The sequence below is a fragment of the Chenopodium album genome, chromosome 13 (assembly GCF_948465745.1).
Source record: "Chenopodium album chromosome 13, dcCheAlbu1.1, whole genome shotgun sequence".
Classification (NCBI taxonomy): Eukaryota; Viridiplantae; Streptophyta; class Magnoliopsida; order Caryophyllales; family Amaranthaceae; genus Chenopodium; species Chenopodium album.
The window spans coordinates 10,881,640-10,902,300 of NC_137846.1; the positions used below are offsets into that span (position 1 = coordinate 10,881,640).

The 20,661-nt window shown below is 34.1% G+C and overlaps 2 protein-coding genes across 3 annotated transcripts; one reads left to right on the forward strand and one right to left on the reverse strand.

Annotated features, from left to right (window-relative positions):
- The first annotated feature begins 1,163 nt into the window (after positions 1-1,163).
- On the forward strand, positions 1,164-3,243 carry LOC145574578 (putative transcription factor At3g04930). 2 transcript variants are annotated; one of them, XM_081632405.1, is made up of 2 exons: positions 1,164-2,337; positions 2,635-3,243. In XM_081632405.1, exons 1-2 carry the CDS (start codon positions 1,453-1,455, stop codon positions 2,941-2,943), a joined length of 1,194 nt encoding a protein of 397 aa, XP_081488531.1. In that variant the 5' UTR covers positions 1,164-1,452; the 3' UTR covers positions 2,944-3,243. The 2 variants fall into 2 exon arrangements, with proteins under 2 accessions (XP_081488531.1, XP_081488530.1); XM_081632404.1 differs by having other exon boundaries at positions 1,167-3,243.
- Positions 3,244-13,039: 9,796 nt separating this feature from the next.
- Positions 13,040-16,355, reverse strand: LOC145574580 (guanosine deaminase-like). Its single transcript, XM_081632406.1, has 5 exons — positions 16,008-16,355; positions 14,994-15,053; positions 14,625-14,815; positions 13,503-13,607; positions 13,040-13,417 (listed from the first exon to the last, which is right to left on the reverse strand). The coding sequence occupies exons 1-5, from the start codon at positions 16,027-16,029 to the stop codon at positions 13,229-13,231; spliced, it is 567 nt and encodes a 188-aa protein (XP_081488532.1). The 5' UTR covers positions 16,030-16,355; the 3' UTR covers positions 13,040-13,228.
- Between the last annotated feature and the right edge of the window lie 4,306 nt (positions 16,356-20,661).

The window sequence follows — 20,661 nt, forward strand, 5'->3', positions numbered from 1 at the left end:
TCTCGTTTTACGTACTAAAAATACCTTGATTAGCGTAACACATGCAAAATGAGGCATTTTCGATAATTATTTGTCAATTTTGACCATAATTTAGGACCTTTGACAAAAATGACCCTCAAAACCTCTAGTAAGCATTTTTTTTTTTAAAAAAAAAAGAATGTTGAAGAATATTTTAAAAATGTTAGATTTAATCGTTTCGGTGGTAAATTCAATTTTTTTGCCTTTATTGGTGCTATTTTAAAAGATTTTTTTTGGATAGTTTGGGAAAAGGGTTATTTGTGTGTAATAAAATACAAAATTTCCTTTAATAAATGAAGGTTTATCAGCTTAAAAAGATAACTTTTCCATTTGTTTCACCTTATTCACATGATATTGTGGGCGTTCAAAAATCGGTATGGACTTAAAAATGGACCTGACCAAAGCAAGATCAAAAGAAAATAATCCGATTTGTGGGTTGAGAAATTAAAAAATGGTCGTTGGTCCAATTTGGTAAAAAATCCCTTTGAAACCCGATTACTTTATAGCGGACTGGCTTTTGATTTTAAATTATGATTAAAAACACTTCTATAATGTTTAAGTTTTAATTTCAACATGTTATAATTTATTATTATTATTATTATTATTATTATGGGCAATTTTATTTTAAACGTTCCAAATTACACAATATTTTCCCTTATATTTTTTTTCATAATTTAATAAAAAAAATATTGAAAGAAACAAAAACTTAATCCAAGTTCGATCCACGTTAAACCGGTTCAGACTCCCGATCTTGAATTTTAAACTTCTAATATTCATTCCGTTCTGGTCTGATCTGCTCTTAAACCGATACAACCCTAACTATAACATAAAATCAAGTCGCGAGATACAACTCACCACCATTTTTTTTTTGTTTCAACCCCTCATAAATAACGAGCCAATATCTTTATTACCCAAATTGAATCTAATACAAACCATAAAACCCGATCAAACAACCATTTTATCTTACAAAAAGCAACCACCACACCAAGTCCGTCCGTCCGTCCGTCCGTCCATCCATGATCCATCCACAACATATTTGAATTAAGACTTGTCAATACACCCAGCGAACCCACCACAATTGATTAATATCCAAATCCTGAATCCTAATTTAGTCTTCATTCTCCTAAACCAATACCAAATCAACCCACACACTTAACCCTTGTTTTTTAAACCCACAATAAACAACACAAACAAACAAGTGGCTCCCCCTTCATTCTCTCTCTTTCTCTAACCAAACAAACTCAACCCCAACACGCAATACACACAACAACACATCCTCTCAACAAACTACTCGTGAACACCTCCCTCCCTCTCCCTTCTCCTAACCACCCGGTCCCCCCCCTCTTTTTTCTCTCTCTCCTCCCCTTTCTCCTTAACCCTAACCCACATACCCACCTCACCTTCTTCCCCCATTTTCTCTCTCCTCCCTCTTCCATGGCTTCCGAAGAAGACCACCCTATCTACAACGACGACGACTTCGACGACGATGACGACGACAGCGAACCCCTCAACGACCCCGGTGTTCCCGACGATGATGTCGTCGTTGATTCCGAATCTTCCTCCGGCGAAGAAGATTCCACCGTCGCCGCCGTTGATTCCACCGCTGTTACCGTCGCTATTCCTTCCTCCGTTTCTGCTGCTGTTCCTGCTCCTCCCCCCAACAACAACAACAACAACAACTCTGCTAATGCTGTTACAATCGCTTTGCCTGATCCAAAACGACACCGTGTTGATCATCTCTCTTCGTCGTCTTCGTTGGTCGTTTCGCCGGTTGTGAACCCTGAGAAGAAGCCGATCGATGATTCTAGAAGGCTGTTTCAGAGGTTATGGACTGATGAGGATGAGATCGAGCTTTTGCAAGGGTTTCTCGATTATACCTCGAGCCGTGGTACGACGTCGTCTGGTCATCACCATGATACGGCGGCGTTTTATGATCAGATCAAGTCGAAGCTGCAATTGGAGTTTAATAAGAATCAATTGGTGGAGAAATTGAGGAGGCTGAAGAAGAAGTATCGGAATGTTATCAGTAAGATGAGTTCTGGGAAGGAATTTGTGTTCAAGAGTCCTCATGATCAGGCTACTTTTGAGCTTTCTAGGAAGATTTGGAGTAATATTTCTCCCAATTTTCGTGGTGTTGCTGAATTTGATGATGACGATCAAAACCCTAACCCTAACCTTGGTACCAATTTCGCATCGGCGACTCCGCCTCGGCCTCCGAATAGCAGCTTTGTTATCAGCCATATCAATCTCAACAATAGCGCTGGTGGTGGTGGAGGAGGAGGAGGCACGGTTTCGACACCGATGATGGTTGATCATAAGGCAGGTAGCAGTGGTAGTTATAATAACAGTCTTAGTCATACTAATGCTAATAATAATAGTAATGTTGCTGGTTTTGATATTATGATGTCGAATTTGCATAGTCCTGCTGCGAAATTGTCGTCGAGGAAGAGGCCTAGGGTGGGGAAGGTTGAGGATAAGTATGTGAGAAATGTCAATTTGGGGGGAATGATTGGTGGTGAGGGTGGTAATTTGATTGAAAATAGTAATAATAATAGCAATAACAATAATAATAATATTACTAGTAGTAGTAATGTCAATCTTGGTTCAACAATGCAGGGGTTGATAGAGGAGGCTGTGAGGAGTTGTTTGTCGCCGATGGTTAAGGATATGGTGAATAATACGGTGAATGGAACGGTGTTTGGAGGCAGTAGTGGTGGGATTAAGGGAGTCGGGGCATTGGCATTGAATGCGGTTCCCCTGAATTTTTCAGGGGTGAATTCGGTTGGGGGTAGTGGTGGGGATGTAATGGATGACAAGTGGAGAAAACAGCAAATATTGGAGCTTGAGGTGTATTCAAAGCGTTTGGAATTGGTTCAAGATCAAATTAAGTTGTCATTGGATGAGCTCAGATCAATGGGGAGTTAAAATTCTGTATCAGGTTGATCGGAGTAGGTTAGTTGATGTGGATTTGTGAGTTTCTCTAATTTATTTTTCCTGTTTGATCAATGGTCGAATATCGATTTGGCTGATTATATATGTGTAGGTAGCAACTTCGAGATCATAGATTTTTTTCTGTTTTTTTTTTATCCCCTTCTTTTAGTTTGACATAAAAGAGAGCTGTTGAATAATGTTAATTCAATGTGTGTAGCTCTTTGCTCAACTCAATTTTATGTATAGCAATGATTTGAATAGAGAAGGCGGGATTCTTATTGACGTATTCTGCAAGTGCTGGTTTGCTTGAGGGTTTGTTTTAAGCTTTCTGTATAGTTATTTATTGCACAATTTCATACATAATACTTCAATTAGTCAATAATGATGATTATCTGAATTCTGGATTTTGCCCTTTTTTCATGATGTTTTATTTATGCATTGCTAATAATTATTTGGTTAAGTAACTTCAAGCATTACGAAGTATAATTGTGTTTGTGCCAATTCATGTTTTTGTGGGTGTGACTTCTTGTTGATGAATTTGGCCAACTAATTGGTCATTGCTCGTGTAGTTTGAAGGTGCTCCTAGAACTCTTTATAGATTTTGTTTGATCATTGTTAGATGGTGGTATTGTTTGTTTGGAAGGTGTCTCATATTACATTACTCTTTGTTCCCAGAGAACAAGATCCTTTTCTCGGCAAAAGTATTGTTAATTTGTGATTATTAGTGATGGAGTCTATGTTAGTTGAGCTTGTGTTACTCTGCTTTGAAGTCATGCAACATTTCCCTATTATGTCAAAGCAGGAGTATTTTACTCTTTAGAAGTTCTACTTAGTACTTATCATTTCATTGTCCTGAATGGATGTGATTTCTGATGTTCGAAGTTAGGAAAGTTTATATAAGAACATACTGAGTTCTATGATTAACTTGTAGCAGCCCATATAGCTGTGTACTTGGTGACTAGTGCTAGATGTTTAGCTTGCTTGTCTCAATCATTGTTGCTGGAATAAAATAAAGGATATGGTGATCATGGGGAGGTACAGCCTCTAAGGGAGCATCTTTATGAGCTTTGGGCGTCCACCATGGTTCAGTTTTCTCAATCAAGGCACATGGGAAGCTCCCCATTTAATCTTATCCCTTATGTGTCTTGATCCTTCTTGCCCGGCTGGGCCGGCAAGTTCCCGATTTGACGATTTCCTAATATTAAAGTTTTGGATGAGACTGTCTCACAATAATAAGGGTTGTCTAGTGAATATTATTTTACATCCTCAATTATGGAGAGTCAGAAATATGTATTATTGAATTTCTAAACATACTACTTTGATTGGGATTTGACAAAAATGATACAATTATCAAGTTGATTTGTCGAGCACGGAGTATGTCATATCCTTAACTATAAAGGTAGGACAATATGATAAGTATTTCCGGCCATAAGAAGTAAATACGAGTATACCCTTCACCGATTGCTATATAATCGCGTAACAACTGGTAAAAATGACGTGCTGTTACTGATCACTTTCATGTTATGCGGCATTTTTAGTATAGTCCTAAAATTCGCGAAGTGTGAAAGGAATAAGTTCTCAATGGGTTAACACCTATTCAATTTGGTGAAGAGGCAAAGAAGAACGTATGGGAGATGCCCTTCTCTTTTTAAACCAAACAATGGCAGACAATGGACCTCAAACAACCTCAAATAACCCTCCCAAGTCCCAGATTCTACACTTTCCAATAACGTGTGTTAAAAGAATATGCACAAATTGTTCCCTAGGCAAATGCTGGACTTCTTTGTTTGGCGTTTTGAAAAGCATAACGCTGTTACGTGGTTGGGTCAGCACGACCCTAATGACTACGTACAGTTGCAGACACATTGGCAAAACAAGAAACAGATCGGGGTCAAGTTTTTCAACATAACGCGTTACATCATCGTTTAAGGGTGTCAAAATTTTCTTCAATGTCGCCCCTTGTTTTGGTTAAGTAGCTATTACGTTGGCAAGTTGTCCATTGTTACCTAACAATTTACTCCTAGCGAATAGCAAGAGAAGTGCATTAGAAGTTGATGTCATAGAAACTTGTTACGGGTGACCAAGACCTATGGTTATCTATCTAACCCATGTTTTTGAGTTGTTGGAAATGTAATAAAGAACAATTTGATCCCTTAACCATATAACTTTGACCAACTAGCCTGTATAAAAAGACTAATTCTAAGTTTATGATGGACCACTTAAACCGAAATACTGCCGGTAAGCACGTTGTATCAAGTGCTGTATATTAGGGGAGATCATGTGGCATGTGTGCTTATTGAGCATCAATCGGAAAAATGTTTGGTTACGATTTAGGGGATGAGTCATTCGATTTGGTGTCCATTTCATTCCGATTAAATTGGGATCAATCCGGTTATTTTTGAATTAATTATGGTTTTTAGTATATTAAAGACATATTATCGAATTTAATCATGTGAACTTTATTCTTGATTTTGTTGGATCAGAGTTATACTGATTTCTAATTTTGGATGTTGTTCGAGTTTTGATTGAACTATTTTTAGATTGAATCAATTCTGCTAGGCTAGCATTTTAATATGAATAAGGTTTATTTTTACTTTTGATGTGAGATTTAATTTATGGTAAAGATTGTTCCAAGACAATATTTAACAACATATCCCAGACAATTGTTATTCTTGATAACTCATCACTCCTTTGAACATACCTTAGCAGCAAAGTAACTTGGCTCGGCAAAATCTTAACCTCTATATGCTACGTTTACTTAAGTATGTGAGGGACTAAGAGAGAAATAGACTAGCTCAAGAAAAAAAAAAATTTATTTAAATATTATGAAACTTGTGCATAAAATTCTCAATAATATATGGAGTCGAAGAAACAAGGAAACTGATTAAAAATAACATCTATAATATGACAACGACCTAAAAAAAACCGTGGCCTAATATCGAAGAACAAATGAAGTGTATTGTGAACTTACAAATACGATAACAAAAAAGGAACACGTAAGTATAAATGAACATATACTTTCTCTATTCTTATTATTGCAACATTGAGAATTTCACACTATTCGTATTCACACAAATTCTTTGATTGTCTTTATACATGAGGTAAAACTAAAACATAATTATGTAAGCTCTTATTTGAATCATATCAATATATACTTTTAAAATATTAAATTTTTATTATTTTTCCTAACCTACAATTAATAAAGGTATTAATGTTATAAAATGTACATTAACAAATATGAAAATCCAAAGATTATTTTCTTTTGTTTTTGATTGGTAAGGAAATGGGACCCTACTACACCATTACCTCTCACAGGTTAACCAACTCTAGCATGTTAACGCTTAAGAATAGAGGTGGAGGATAAGGGAATCCTCTACTCCCAAGCAGATGTAGGTGATGGGGCTCGAACTTGTGACATCGTAGTCACGTACAATTCACAAGGTCAATTTCTTACCACCTAGCCTATAAAAAACCCAACTTTCCAATTACTCCGTGATAAAGAATAGAGGAAGTATATCACAAAGGGCGTACAAGGTAAGGAAAGAGCATTTATATATCACTGCACAAACATATGATAAAAACAAAGCAAACGGCTAGATATATAGTACGAGTAATAAGTCCATTGATGAATAGCCTAGTCCTGGCCTTGTAGTAAAGAAGTGGTCCAATAATCCAAATTAAAGTAAGAGTTTGGTTGGTTTGGGTGAGCCTGTCTTTGTCTATAGCCGTCTCCACCAAGTTGGCTCAATTTCTTCTAATCTAATGGTTGTGATCATCCTTCTCATATATGACTCATCAATCTCACCCTATTTTTATTTTGGCTCTTCTTCTATATTCATTTGGCCGGTATGTATTACCTGCCCTTTAACTTGGTCTTACTTCCTAGTTCCTACATAGTGCTGCTCACGCTTTTTGGCTAATTGTTCCAACCTCGTATCATCCGCGTTGGTCTACAGTTTCTTTCATACATTCGAGTGTACTTAAGAATACATTATACATATGCTAAAGTTAGACTTTTAAGAGTCTCGCGACTTTTACAAACTTATAAATCATTTTAGTATATTTAAGATACATCAAGATGTATAATAGACATGCTCAATTTGGTGATAGTTTAATGATATGGACCTTTTGTTGTAGACTTGTAGCTTCGTAGTTTCAATTTGAAAGGCCAGCTGGTGTAATAAGTAGTCAAAATTCTGGCCAATACACGCATGAGGTTGTCGAGAACTTTAAACGTGAGGTTCACTCTATGCATACATATTAGACTTTAGCTGTTTAGTAGATATATCTTGATTATCAAATCATGTAAAGGGACTTCTCAAACCATAAATCAATAAAAGAGTTCACATTACTTGGTCTTGTCAAATTCTAATCCTAAGAGGTTGGCTAGACCCAGTACATTACATGGAATATAAATATAAAACTGTTAACATTGGTAGTCGCTTTACCTTGTGCACAGATTTATAATCCATGTACCATGCAGGGTTAATATTTAATTTAGCCTCTCTCTCCTCTCTCCAAAACCCTAGCATCCATTGTTGAATTGGAGGGGCTTTCAATCCATCGGTTTTTACCGGTGGAAAGCCCCAATTATGTGCTTTTTCTCTAGTTTTAGGTTTATAATAACTCTTCCTCTTTTAGGAGGAACAATTCTTCCTCGAAAGACAGAGTTTTTCTTCTTCTTTAGGAGGTTTTGGCTTCTTCGAACGACCGGGTTTTTCTTCTCTCTTTTGAGGGAGGATTTGCTTTTTTATTTCATGGATTGCTATAGTATTGTTTCATGGATAAAATTTTGTGCGGGATCAAAAAAGAGTTTAATATTTCGATTACAATCTAACGAATTAGACGGAAATTTTCTGCACGGCTACAACAAATCGATAGACCCCCTCGCCGAAGAAGGCTATAAATCACAGTGATATGAAAGATGGTATGGAGAACGTGCGATTTGCAACAACGATCGTAGCTTTGTTTACATAATGTTTTTATTTGATTCAATTATGATGTATTTGTTAGATCTAAATCTCTTTGTAGATGTCGTATAACTTTTATTTATAAATCAATTTTATTTCAAAAAAAAAAAAAATACACCTTTCAAGTTACAACATCTCTCAATTTCTTATGTTTTTCTGAAGGGAAAAGAATGCAAGGAAAAACACAATACCTACAACTTTGATCTTAAAATTCCTAACATTATACATTTTCATGTTCGCAGCTTAAAGTTTTGACCATTAATATCTCTCATTATATAAGGTATTTGAACTATTAAAAAAAAGTAAGGTATTTGTATTATAATAAAAATTAACATCCAGAAAGAAAAAAAGTTAAACAAACTTGTTATAACGGATGCAAGAAAGAATAAATATTAAATGTAAAATTAACAAGAAAAGGCAGATAGATTTACATCGTTCACCAACTACACGTTGGCTATGTCCACAGGCAGTCGAGAGTAATGGTTTTAATTATTGATTTTGGGGAATAAAGAATCAGAATAGATTTGAGACCAATCACATAAAACTTATTGGTTTTCTCTCGGGTTTCTAATGTTATCTTTATTAGAACTTACAGATGAGAAATAAATAGAAGACACTCAAATTTCAGAATATCCCTCAATTGATGATCATATCGGCTTAGAAATAACTTAAGGGTATTTATAATAACCTCGTAGAGTAGGAAAGTATCAAAAGAATTCTTTAAATAAGGAAATAAGGCACCACATGCAAGTCGACTTAAATTGTCTTAATACGTCGTGTTGCTCCGTGCCACTAGTCCAAAAAGAAAATAGTAGCAAAACCTCAATCTAGCACGGACGGGTCGCCTTGACACAGATGTGCCTCATGCGCGCATGGACGTGTTGTAGCTCTGACACAAAGGTGCCTCTAGCGGGCACAGACGTGCTGTAGTGTATGCTCCGATTCTTCGCCTAAGTGTACCATGCGCATGGTACACCTAGTTTTAAAAACGCGCATAAAAAACGAAAAAAGAACATTCCAAAATGAATTCCAAGGATTGCTTTGTTATATATATATATATATATATATATATATATATATATATATATATATATATATATATATATATATTAACAAGATATTTTTGGAGTAAAATAGAATTTCATTTTTTTTTTATAAAAATAGAAATTGATTTATTTATATAAAGAGATCTAAAGGAAAATTAATTTTAGAGTGATTTAATGTGTAATCATAGAGTTGATTTCATCGTTCATATGAATCTAATAATGATAAGGAGATGTAATTGATAAATTCATTATTGAAAGAAATAGTATATTTTTCAATCAATTTCTATTTTTTTGTATTATTATTATTATTATTAACTTTTTTTTTTTTTTTGAGGTTGAAGATGATGTTCGTTGAATTATGATAAAATGTTCATTCTCATTTCTTCAATCCATATTCATCTTTTCTAATTGAAATGATATATATATTCTTTGAGTCTGATCAATATGTTCTTTAGGTCTGAACAATATGTTATTTACATTACAAACTATAAGGTACATAAATAAATAAATTTGCTATCTCCTTTTCTCTCCTTCTTGGGCGACTTGCTGGTTGTTTAAAATGCATCATATTCCTCATCTGAATCAGTGCATGTCTCTGTAGCATCACTCCATCCTTGATGTTCTTCCCCTAGTAACTGTTCAATTTCAAAAAAATCATCCACATCAATATCCATTGACATATGCTAACTTGTTTACCCAAGTCTGAAGATGGTGATGAAGTGGAAGACGCAACTTTTTGGACAACTCGAACTGAACCAGCCTTTTGAAGGTGTGAAGATGATGATGCTGCCCCTAATTTAGCACTAATTAGGTTTAGGAACGTAGTTTGTAGGTATTTATGGTAGAATTAGAAGGTAATTAGTGTTAACTCTTGATGTTGAAGATGATATGTATTCATTAGGAGGTAGAGAAAGGTATGTAAAAATTAGAGAACAATGGATGTCTTTTGAAACTCTTTTACAACTGAAAAGTAAAAGAACGGAAAAAATCTATACTAATATATTAAAAGGCGTTTATAAAAATGTCCATGCGCCACGTAGACTCTTCCAAATTACTCCACTTCACTTCACTAACAATTCATGACGTCACGTCAGTTCACAAACACTTGATGATGCCACGTCACCTACCCAACATTGATCACAATATGCCACATCATCTAAGCAAAATTGACTATTTAGCCATCTAAGCTAATTATCAAACATGTTATAAATATGAAAAAGAAATATATATATATATATATATATATAAACCACATGGTTTAATTATTTTTTTTTTTAAAAAAAAAAACACATATTCATTCAAAGAAAATTAAATCATAAATTACAATGTATATTAATGATCAGTTAGTTTCATGTAATAATCTGGGGCATTGCCCGAGCCCAAAAACTAGTTTAGAATGAAAAGCTGGTTTTTAAAATGTGGTGAAAATCTAGGAGGGAAAAGTACACCCTCCCAAAATCAAAAAATGTGAAAAGTGTAAAAAAAAAGTGGTGGACTCAACAAACTTCCCTCCATTTTAAAACTTAATCACATGCAATTAAAAAAAAAGCTTTAGCGGCTTTAGCCCCTTAAAATTTTGGACTTGGGAAATGTACAACCTCCCTTTGTTGCAAGAAATAAGAAATGGAGGGGGTATATTTTTTAAGGTCAAAATGTTCTTTGAATTAATCTCTCCATATTCTATTACTTACTCTATTTCTCTATGCACGGGGTTCTAGGAGAAATAGTAGAATGTATAAAAATATTAAGGAAGTAAGGTTGGTGGAAAAATAAAGTATGATACTTGGGATGAGAGAGAATACAGAAATAGTGAAGTATGATACTCCCTCTATTTTCTTTTATTTGCATCAGTTTGACCGGCATATTTGACGAGACGCAACTTTGACCATTAATATCTTTAATTGTTAATTAGTAAAAATTATAACAAAATTATATTAAGAAACTAGACATTATGAATAATCTAATGATATATTATATAATAACATTCATTTATTTTATAGAGGTGAAAAAATCAAGTTAACCATGGTATGTGAATAGTGCAAAAATCAAAGTGATGCATTTAAAAAAACGGAGGGAGTAGTTAGGGTTCACTAAATGAGAAGAAATTAGTAAAATATTGTGAAATGTTTCCAAAAAAGGAAATTGAGCAAATAATAAAATACGACCGCAAAAGAAAAGTGGTGCAAATAATAAAATACAGAAGGAGTATATGAGTGACACATAATATTTTTGTATTAACAAAATGTCATTTTTAAATTACTTTTTACTGTCATTTTTAATTATTATGAACTTTATAGTTATTTGATTTATCAATTTTGAATATCACTCATTCAATCTATAATTTTTCATATATTAATTTTGTATATCATTAAATAATTGCAGATATTTTTATTTATTTATTTATTTATTTAAAGAACAATGAGTGAAATTAACCAGCATGATCAAAAGACAAAATTCAAATAACATTTCATATTATGATTACAACGGAAGATAATGAATATTCAATATAGTTTATCAAAATATTAATAAGAAAACATTATATGAAAGAACATATTGTTAATATTTAATGTTTATCTTTTCCTAAATTAAGATTTTGAATAAATAAGTCGTATTCTTTGTATATGTATATAATGTTCCTTTTCGCTCCATTTAAAGATAATTTGAATAAAGTTACTCATGTACTTTATATTTTTATGGTACTAGAGTGCATCCGTGCTAACGTACAGGATATATATAGTATGTATAGTTAGAAAGAAGAATATATTAAGAGTGGAGGTCATAATAGTTTTTTTTTTTTTTTTTTTTTTAGAAAGGAAGTTATTTGGAGGTTATTGGCAAAAAAAAGGAAAAAAAAAAATAGTGCACAAAATCGCAGGATTGGAGTTTTAGAGGAATTTGGTGAGAAGTTAGAAAAACAACTCTTTATAATTTTTTTTTAATTTTTTTTTTATTTGCCCCATTCGGTTCATCGGAGCTTAGCTCCAACTACATCCAAATCCGACCCGAGTTGCACACCTGGCTTATGGTGGGTGAGTCTTTCAACAAGAGTTTTCTGCATTTCCTGCATGCATGTGGCAGTTATTGCTGCGGAAAATCATGGTATACATTATGCGGTATATGACTTGACAATAAAAAGAACTTTTTTGTATAATGTACATAATGCAAAAGATAAAACCTTGCAATTTAAAAACCTAGAAAACATGTAGTTAAGGCAATGATGGCTCATGCAATTTGAAATTCTTCACATTATAGGAATCCATTGTTGAAGTTATTCAAAGTTTTGTCCATCTTTTCGATAAGGTTGAAATGCTTTTCATTTTTCACGAGGAATAAAAGTGTTAATCTTTACTCCTATTATATTACAATGCTATTAATTATTCGAATCTTCTAGTAGTGCTTAAAGAAGTCGATTTTTCATTTCTTTTAACACTAGCTTGATTAAGAAAAGGATCGATTCTCACTTATCACTAAAAACACATGTAAGCACTGTATCTAACTAACCAACTAACAACCACCATTTTGCAATTTTGCATCATAAGATGCACGTCATCTTTAGTGTCTCTTCAATCACACCAAAACAAAGATGTTTGTATATATCACCTCTTTTTATCATTTTCTATTTTGCTTCCATTTGGTTGTTTAGAAAAGAAATCATTCCACATGTAACTCATGAATCCCTATCCAAAGTGGGTTCGCCACGTAAGTATTTACCTAGACGCTAACGATTGGAGAAGATAACCTTAGACAGTAACGATTGAAGAAGGCAGCCAACTGAAATTGACCCAACTCAAACCGACTAGGAACAGATTTGGCTTTAGATTGTGTTGTTCGATACAAACAACCCATTTGCCTCCTTGAGCAATAGGGTCTCTAATCTCTATATGTTTGATTCCAAGTAAACTTAGTACTAGTTCACTACCCCACTAAATGTTGAAATGATAGCAATGTGCAACGTGATTCTCAACATACCTGATTAGTTCAGGAACTTAAGGACAGACATATCATGTGCCTACTTGAATGCCGAAAGCCAGGCAATGAAAAGCATACAAAGGTATCTGAAGTAGACAAGTTCGATTGAATATAAGCATGGTATGCATTGATCAATTGTGTAGAGTGCAGCTATACACCATGAAAATCTGATGATTTTCGAGAAAGGAAATGGTGTTTTAAATCGGTAGGGAAGATTTCCTGGATTAATTTGTACAGAAAATCAGAAGTTCTATGAATAATGGATTTATTCTTAAGAACTGGAAAAGGGAAATTTCAATACATGGAGAATTTGGCCTTGGTCTTCTCAAATACTTGCTCAGCGAGTACTGCTTGGTTCCCGTCAGCTTGTTTGATTTCAAGGTTAGCCTTTTGATAGACTCCAGTGCCTCTTAATGCATCAGCAATGAAATCATCAAAACCGATTGCTATGGCAGCTTCAGCTTTAGCCCCATACACTAACCTCTGTTTTAACAAAAATTATATAGATCAGCAAAAATCTGGGGATAATCATCAAGCAAAAGAAGTGTGCAGGAAATGATAAACAAACCTTGATTCTTGAAAGATGAATAGCACCAAAGCACATTGGACATGGTTCACAAGATGCATATATTTCACAATCTGCCAGCTCGAGTCGATTGAGCTTTTTACATGCCTGAAATAACTGACCTCATTAGAAATAATTTAAGTATTTGATGATGCATAGTTTAATGAGACAGAACAGGGTGATTATATAATGGGACACTACTTTAAAAGTGCAGAATTTGGATTATAAACTGAAGAAAGCACCCATGATCCTTAAAGATAGGAAATCCAGTTATACTAGGGAAAATACAGAGTAATTTCAAGCTTAATCTAGTCTATATTTTAAAAAAAGATAGGTCGGACCATTATGCTCAAAAAAATATAACTAGTAGATTAATCCATCATTACTCTACATGAAGCAAGCTGGGAACAGAACGAAGCAACTGACTTGTATAAAGCCCTCTGTATGAACAGATTTCTTACCTTTAAGAAATACTGTAATGGTTCTCAGGAAACTAAACAACATATCACATGCCCCCTAGCTTAATTTCTCTAGTCACTTGAACCGATACTACAGCCAAACTAAAAAGGCAACAATCAGCCAAAAAAAAAAAAGGGCTATTAAAAAAATGACAGACGTAAAAAACTAATAACATTAGATAATGCTGTGAATTTGCAGTAGTAAATAGCTAGACTGCAAGAGGCATATTGTGTTTATAGGAGAATTTAAATACTCCTTCCTGTATTTCAGACATAACAATTTGTGAGGGCAAACACGTAGCTGAATTCAATTGACTTGAGCAATTCAGTTTTAATATATTGAATTCCTTAGCTTTCTAATGCTCAAACTCGACATTCAAGACACTATTGACAAACTTTGTTAGTAACCTAATCAATTTCCTCTCGTTTCAACCCCCTGGAAGAAGTGGACACATTGAAATACAAGCTATGTTCACGAATTCAAGAAAGCAACGCGTTAAATATTACATATACAATATTACAAAGCCAAACAATTAAATTTTCCAAATCTTTACAAAACGTATAACACTGGGTTGCTTAGTCAATGTTCTAAGCAAGAATGTACATAGGATAGCAAAGAAATGCATCCATAAATAGCCACAAACAGCCATAAAGCTAATCATCTAACCTCTCTTACGGCTGTGACCTCTGCGTGTGCAGTTGGGTCTGTGTACTCCAACACCATGTTGTGACAGCTGACAACTACTTCGTCATTACAAACAACAACAGCACCAAATGGACCCCCATGTCCACAATCAACCCCCTTATAAGCTTCCTCGACTGCTTTTGTCAAGAATTTGTGGTCTCTATCCTGTACAGCTGTTTAGATAGTACAAACAGGTGACGGAAACATTATGATCACCGGTAAGACATCATATAGGCGGTGCTTCAAAAGTGAATTACTATAATAAGCAGAAAACCGACAGTAACTTACCTAGCTCATTATACAACATAGATTTCAGACATCACATAAACAGATTTAGAATTGTGTGATTACCTTCTTGATGACCAGCAAATGCAGAAGCCAGAGAGATGGTTCCATCTATGGCTTCAACCACTGATGAAAGAAGGTAAATGCAAACAACTAAGTCAGACAAATACGATAATTGATAATCATCAAAAGGAAAGCTATAAACACGGTGTATAGGATAACATATCCATAAAAGTTAAGCTCAAGGCAAAAACTTGTATACAACGGGTGTATTGTATACAATAATTTAGTCATCCCAAATTACATAAAAGTCATTTTCGCAAAGAGACGACTAAACTTATTGTATACAATACACGTGCTCTTTTAAAGAAGTGGATTTGTGATGTTGATACAGAAGTGCTAAAGTCAAGGCAAATAGTTGAACCCAAATCAAATATACCAATGGTAGATTCCAAATAATCAAGGCAATTCATAGCCTCTTCAAAAATCATCAAACCCTAAGCAATTACACCCAATATTAGTAATAATAACAGAAATTAAGATTCTAATCATACAAAATTTTAAACTCGAAAGCTATTCAGATCACAATATAATCCTAGCTCATAGATTTATACCAAGAACAAACTCTTCAGAAGCAAATAACTACTGATCTGAGACCGATTTCAGGCCAAATTTTGCCAATCATATGATAAAATCTAAATTATCATCTCGATTTTGTTTCAATTGCACATAATTCAAAAAGGGTAATTTTTTTTTTTTTTTTTAAATTTCAAAGTGGGTATGTAAATAAATAATTTTTTATTGATTATTCTTATCAAGAATTACATTACCGAACCAGAACCTCGCACAGGTCAACCCCACAACAGTATAAATCAACGATGTAAGTTGAGAATTAATTAATGCAAAATCCAGAAACAATCAATCAAACATTAAAAACAAAATCACCGGAAAAATTCAAACATTAAGCATCATCAAAGAAACAAATAATTAAACACCCACAAAAATTCATCAAAAACTTGATCAATCAGCAACAATTAAATTAAGCAAAAACAAGATTAAGGGCTCAAAATTGATACATACCATTACCATTAGCATCACCCATGATTAAAATTAAGATGAACAATGAGGGAAATTCCCAGATGGGTATTCAATAATTGGAATGAAAATAACAGATAATGACGGAAAAGGGTAGACCAAGAATTAGAAAGATATTGAATTTAATAGAGAAAGAAAAAGAGGAGTCAAATTTTTATGGTATTAAAAAAAAGAGGAAGAAGACTCCAAGAAAGTGTGAATGTGTTGAACTACCGATCACAGAAAACTAAAAGGAAGAGAGAGAATGAGAACGAGATTGAGAGAGAAAGAGAGAGAGAGTGTACTCTTTATATAATAATGGAGGATTGGTGGTGGTGGAGATGGCAAGGAGAAAGGAGAGGTGGGTTGCTTCACTTTTTTTACGTTTTTTTTTTTTAATTCTTTTTAAAAAAAAAAAAAAAAATTCTACAAATAACCCATTATTGCTATGTTTTTATTTTAAAAAAAAAAATCCTACAAATAACCCATTATTGCTGAACAATGCTTAGCCGCAACCACAAAGGTTAAATGCGACAATAAGTAGCGGCTTTGCCTATAAGGCCCCGTTCTCTTCACCTTATTTTTACTGAACTGAAATTATTTTTACTGAAATAAAATTATATTTGCTGAACTTAAATTATTTTTACTGAACTTAAATTAATTTTACTGAAATGAAATTATTTTTGCTGAATTGAAATTATTTTTACTGATTTTCGTTATAATTCTTCTTTAAGAAAACTGAATTTTACTGAACTGAACTTATTTTTACTGAACTGAAATTAATTTTACTGAACTGAAATTATTTTTACTGAACTGAAATTATTTTTACTTAATATTATTTTTTTAAGGTGAAGAGAACAGGGCCTAAACTGTTTAAAAAAAATACACTTATTTACAATATTGTCACTAGATTGATAAAATTTGATAATTATAAAGATTAACTTGTATTTTATGATTTTACGGCCCGTCTTGTGTGTGGTTGGCCACACCGTGTGGTCGCTTATAAAATATTAAAGTAACCCCTATAACACTGACTAAGTAACCCCTGTTACACTGACCGAGTAACCTCATATAACACTGACGAAGTAACCCCTTTAACACTAACTAAGTAACCCCTATTATACTAACGAAGTAACTCATATATTGGATGGCTACGCCGTGTGGCCAGTTACATATAAGACTTTGTGATGATTTTATCCTTTTCGTTGATGGTAAGCCCCTAATCTCTTGTTTTCCTCCTTTTCTTTTTCATTTTCTTTTTTTAAATATTAAATGTTCATTCTCTCTATTAGAGAATTTTTCTATTCAATTTTTGGGATATAACTACAAATCGGGTTTTATTTCTCTCTTTATTAGTTTAAGGCTATTTTTTTTGGTTGTTTTGAAAGTAGTCCCAAAGGACACTCTATTTCATTAATTAAAGTCACACGACATCTACAATTGACAATTAACGCCAAATAAAATAGGTTTAATAAAATCGAACAAGAATTAATGACAAAGTTGTTGATTTATTAAGGAAATTTTAGATTTTAACACCACACAAAAAACCCGGAAATGGTTTTTAACACCCCCCATAAAAAAAATTATTTTAACACCAGACAAAATTCCAAAAAATGGATTTTACCACCACTTAATTGATTCCGTTAAGAGATCCGTTAAGTAGGGCCATAAAACCACGTGTCGCTTTATTATTGCCTAAAAAAAAAATAATAAATAAATAACAAACCTAAAACTACCCCAGCCACCCCAGCCCTATCACCGCGCCACCACCGCCCTCCCCCAACTCACCACTGCCCTCCCCGAACCCACCACCGGCAACACACCCGCACCCCCAACCCACCTGAACCCTCCCCCTCCTTTTCCCGCAACCGTTTCGTCCCCAAAAACCACCAAACCCAAAACCCTCCTTCCCCAAAACGGCCATGAATCCGGCCACAAATGGACGAAATCGATCGGTTTTGGGGCTAAGTGGCCTTAACCGGCCGATTTCGGCCATTTGTAGCCAGATTCGTCGTTGTTTTGGGGAAGGAGGGTTTTGGGTTTGGTGGTTTTTGGGGGCGAAACGGTTGCGGGATAGGGGGGATTCAGGTGGGTTGGGGGTGAGAGTGCATCGCCAGTGGTGGGGCAATGGTGGGTTGGGGGAGGGCGGTGGTGGTGGCTGGGGTAGTTTTAGGTTTTTTATTTTTAATTTTTTAAAAAAACAAATAAAATGGTGACACGTGTCAATGTGGACCACAGTTAACGGAATTTTTGGACGGAAACCGTTAAGTGGTGGTAATACCCATTTTTTTTGGAAATTAGTCTGGTGTTAAAATAATTTTTTTATTTTTTATTTTTTTATGGGGGTGTTAAAAACCATTTTCGGGTTTTTATGTGATGTTAAAATCTAAAATCTCCATTTATTTATGAAAATGTCATCTGATAAACCGAATTTGTTTATCACTACAATGACCTTGTATTTTCAAGACTAGGTGCTCCCTTGGCGATTAATCCCAACACATGTATTTTTCATTGGTTATTAATTAAATAATTTTTTTTATTAGGATTCGATACATTTTATTATTTATCTTCCACACTAACCTCATTAGTACTACGAAGTAAAAAAAAAAAAAATTTATTCAAAATTTATTAAACACTAAATGCACTTACATTACTTTTTTTTTTTTTTAATCTTTCACAAATTCTTAATTAAGGTTGGTGTACTAAACTTTATTTTGGGTTTGTTTTTTATTTTTATTTTGACGATAATTCTCCCGACAAGGGACTTAAAATCTGTTGCAATTTTCCGACTAAAAAATTATATTTTTTGATGGATTTAAATTCCGTCGGAAATTTCTAAGGGATGTTCGATGGAAATTAAATCCACGAATTTTTGTGTCCATCGAAACCTATACGCCAAAAATTGAATGTTTTCTAGTAGTTATTGCATATTTTTAATACTCTCTTTCATATCGCTGTGATTTACGGCCTTTTTTGACAAAGGGGTGTATCAATCTATTGTAGCTGTGAACAACATTTTCCGTCTAATTAATCTGATTGTAATAAAAGGATTAACCTCTTTTTCGATTCCACACAAATCTTTATCCATGAAACGAGTTTATCCGCAATCCGCCAAGCAAAAAAAAACAAATTCTCCCTCACAAGCTAATTAATTATTATTTAAACTTTTTAAAATAATTAATTATGAGGTAATAGCTCAGTTATATGTTAGTTAGCACGTGGTAAGCTTAATCTAATCAAAATAGTTCAACACTAAAAATCTTTACAGCCAACTAAACATTTGCATTTATTTATTTATTTTTTTGAAAATTGTTGGTTAACTAATACATCAATTTAAACATGATAAATGATCAAATTATTAAGCTTCAATTTATGGGATTAAGACCTAAGAAGAGAGTAACCGAGATTGATTTGGTTTGTGAATTGATGTAAGGGGAGAAAATATTGGATTTGAAGATGGAATTAGAGGGAAACTTTAAAGTCTAGGCCCCGCTAAAGAATTCAATCTATATTGATAAGTGATGGCAATTCCAACTTTTAATTTTTCTTTTTGGTAGTAAAATAAAAACTTTATTTGTTTGAATTGCGTGGTAAAAGACAATTTTTTTTTTTATTTTTTTTTTTGGTGTTTTAAGTTAAAACAATCCTTATTATTATTATTTTTTTTTTTTAAAAAAAGTTTGTCTTCTTTCATCTCTAACTTACCTCAACTTCTGCTCTCAAGTGTACATGGAGGGTTAAAATCTTGTGGGTATGTAGCATGGCTAGGCCTTTTGTAAGGATGGGAAACCCATCCTTGGGAAGATCAAGTCTTCAAAGAGTTTCTCGGGTTTTTAAGGATGGGTTTGCATGGAAAATTGGTAATGGGAAAGAGGTTAAGGCCATTAGTATGCCTTGGGTGGAAGGAGAAGTACCAGTGGTAAATTCTAATCAAACCTTGGGAGCGGCTTAAGGTTGGAAGGTGGAGGACTTTATTGATCGAAACACAGGGTCTTGGGATGCAGGAAAGGTGAGGAGCTATTTTGATTGGAATAGTGCAAAGTCTATCTTGTCTATGGAACTCCCGCATAAAGGAGATGACGAATTCGTCTATTGGAAATTTCACCCGTCAGGGAGATACACGGTAAAAACAGGTTACTACTATCTCTTGAAGGATGCGGGGTTAAATCGATCTTCTTTTTCTATCAGAGACCAAGAGTTCGTAAAGCTGATTTGGAGAATAGACATCCAATCAAAATGGAAACTCTTCCTATGGAGACTCTTCCATGATAGTATTGCTGTTAAGGTCAACCTAGCAAGAAGAGGATTACAAGTCGATGAAATTTGTGACTTTTGTGGCTCTGATCCGGAAGACAGCCAACATCTCTTCCGTTTTTGCTCTCTGGCAAGGGAAGTGTGGGGAAATTCCCCTCTTTCCATTAGCCATGATTCTACTGGTTCCAGTTCTCTGAGGAAGTGGATCCAGAGCTATATCCTGCTCTTTCATAGCGAGGATGGTAAGTATGGTACTCGTAGTGCTTTGTTCATAGCAACTTTATGGGGTATGTGGAAATCAAGAAATGCTACATGTTTCAAGAATGCGAATGGGAATGCTAGTTTGGTTGCGGAACTCATAAACCAAGCAATGCAAGACCACGAGGTCTTCACCCATAATAGTTAT

What these genes read in the sequence shown, in the direction of transcription:
- LOC145574578 (XM_081632404.1), top strand. Translation starts at nt 1,453, where the DNA reads ATGGCTTCCGAAGAAGACCACCCTATCTACAACGACGACGACTTCGAC.
- LOC145574580 (XM_081632406.1), bottom strand. Translation starts at nt 16,029, where the DNA reads ATGGGTGATGCTAATGGTAATG. An exon ending in ATTTGCTGGTCATCAAGAAG is followed by an intron (nt 14,816 to 14,993) that starts GTAATCACACAA and finishes CTATCTAAACAG; the next exon opens with CTGTACAGGATAGAGACCAC. An exon ending in AGGTCACAGCCGTAAGAGAG is followed by an intron (nt 13,608 to 14,624) that starts GTTAGATGATTA and finishes CAGTTATTTCAG; the next exon opens with GCATGTAAAAAGCTCAATCG.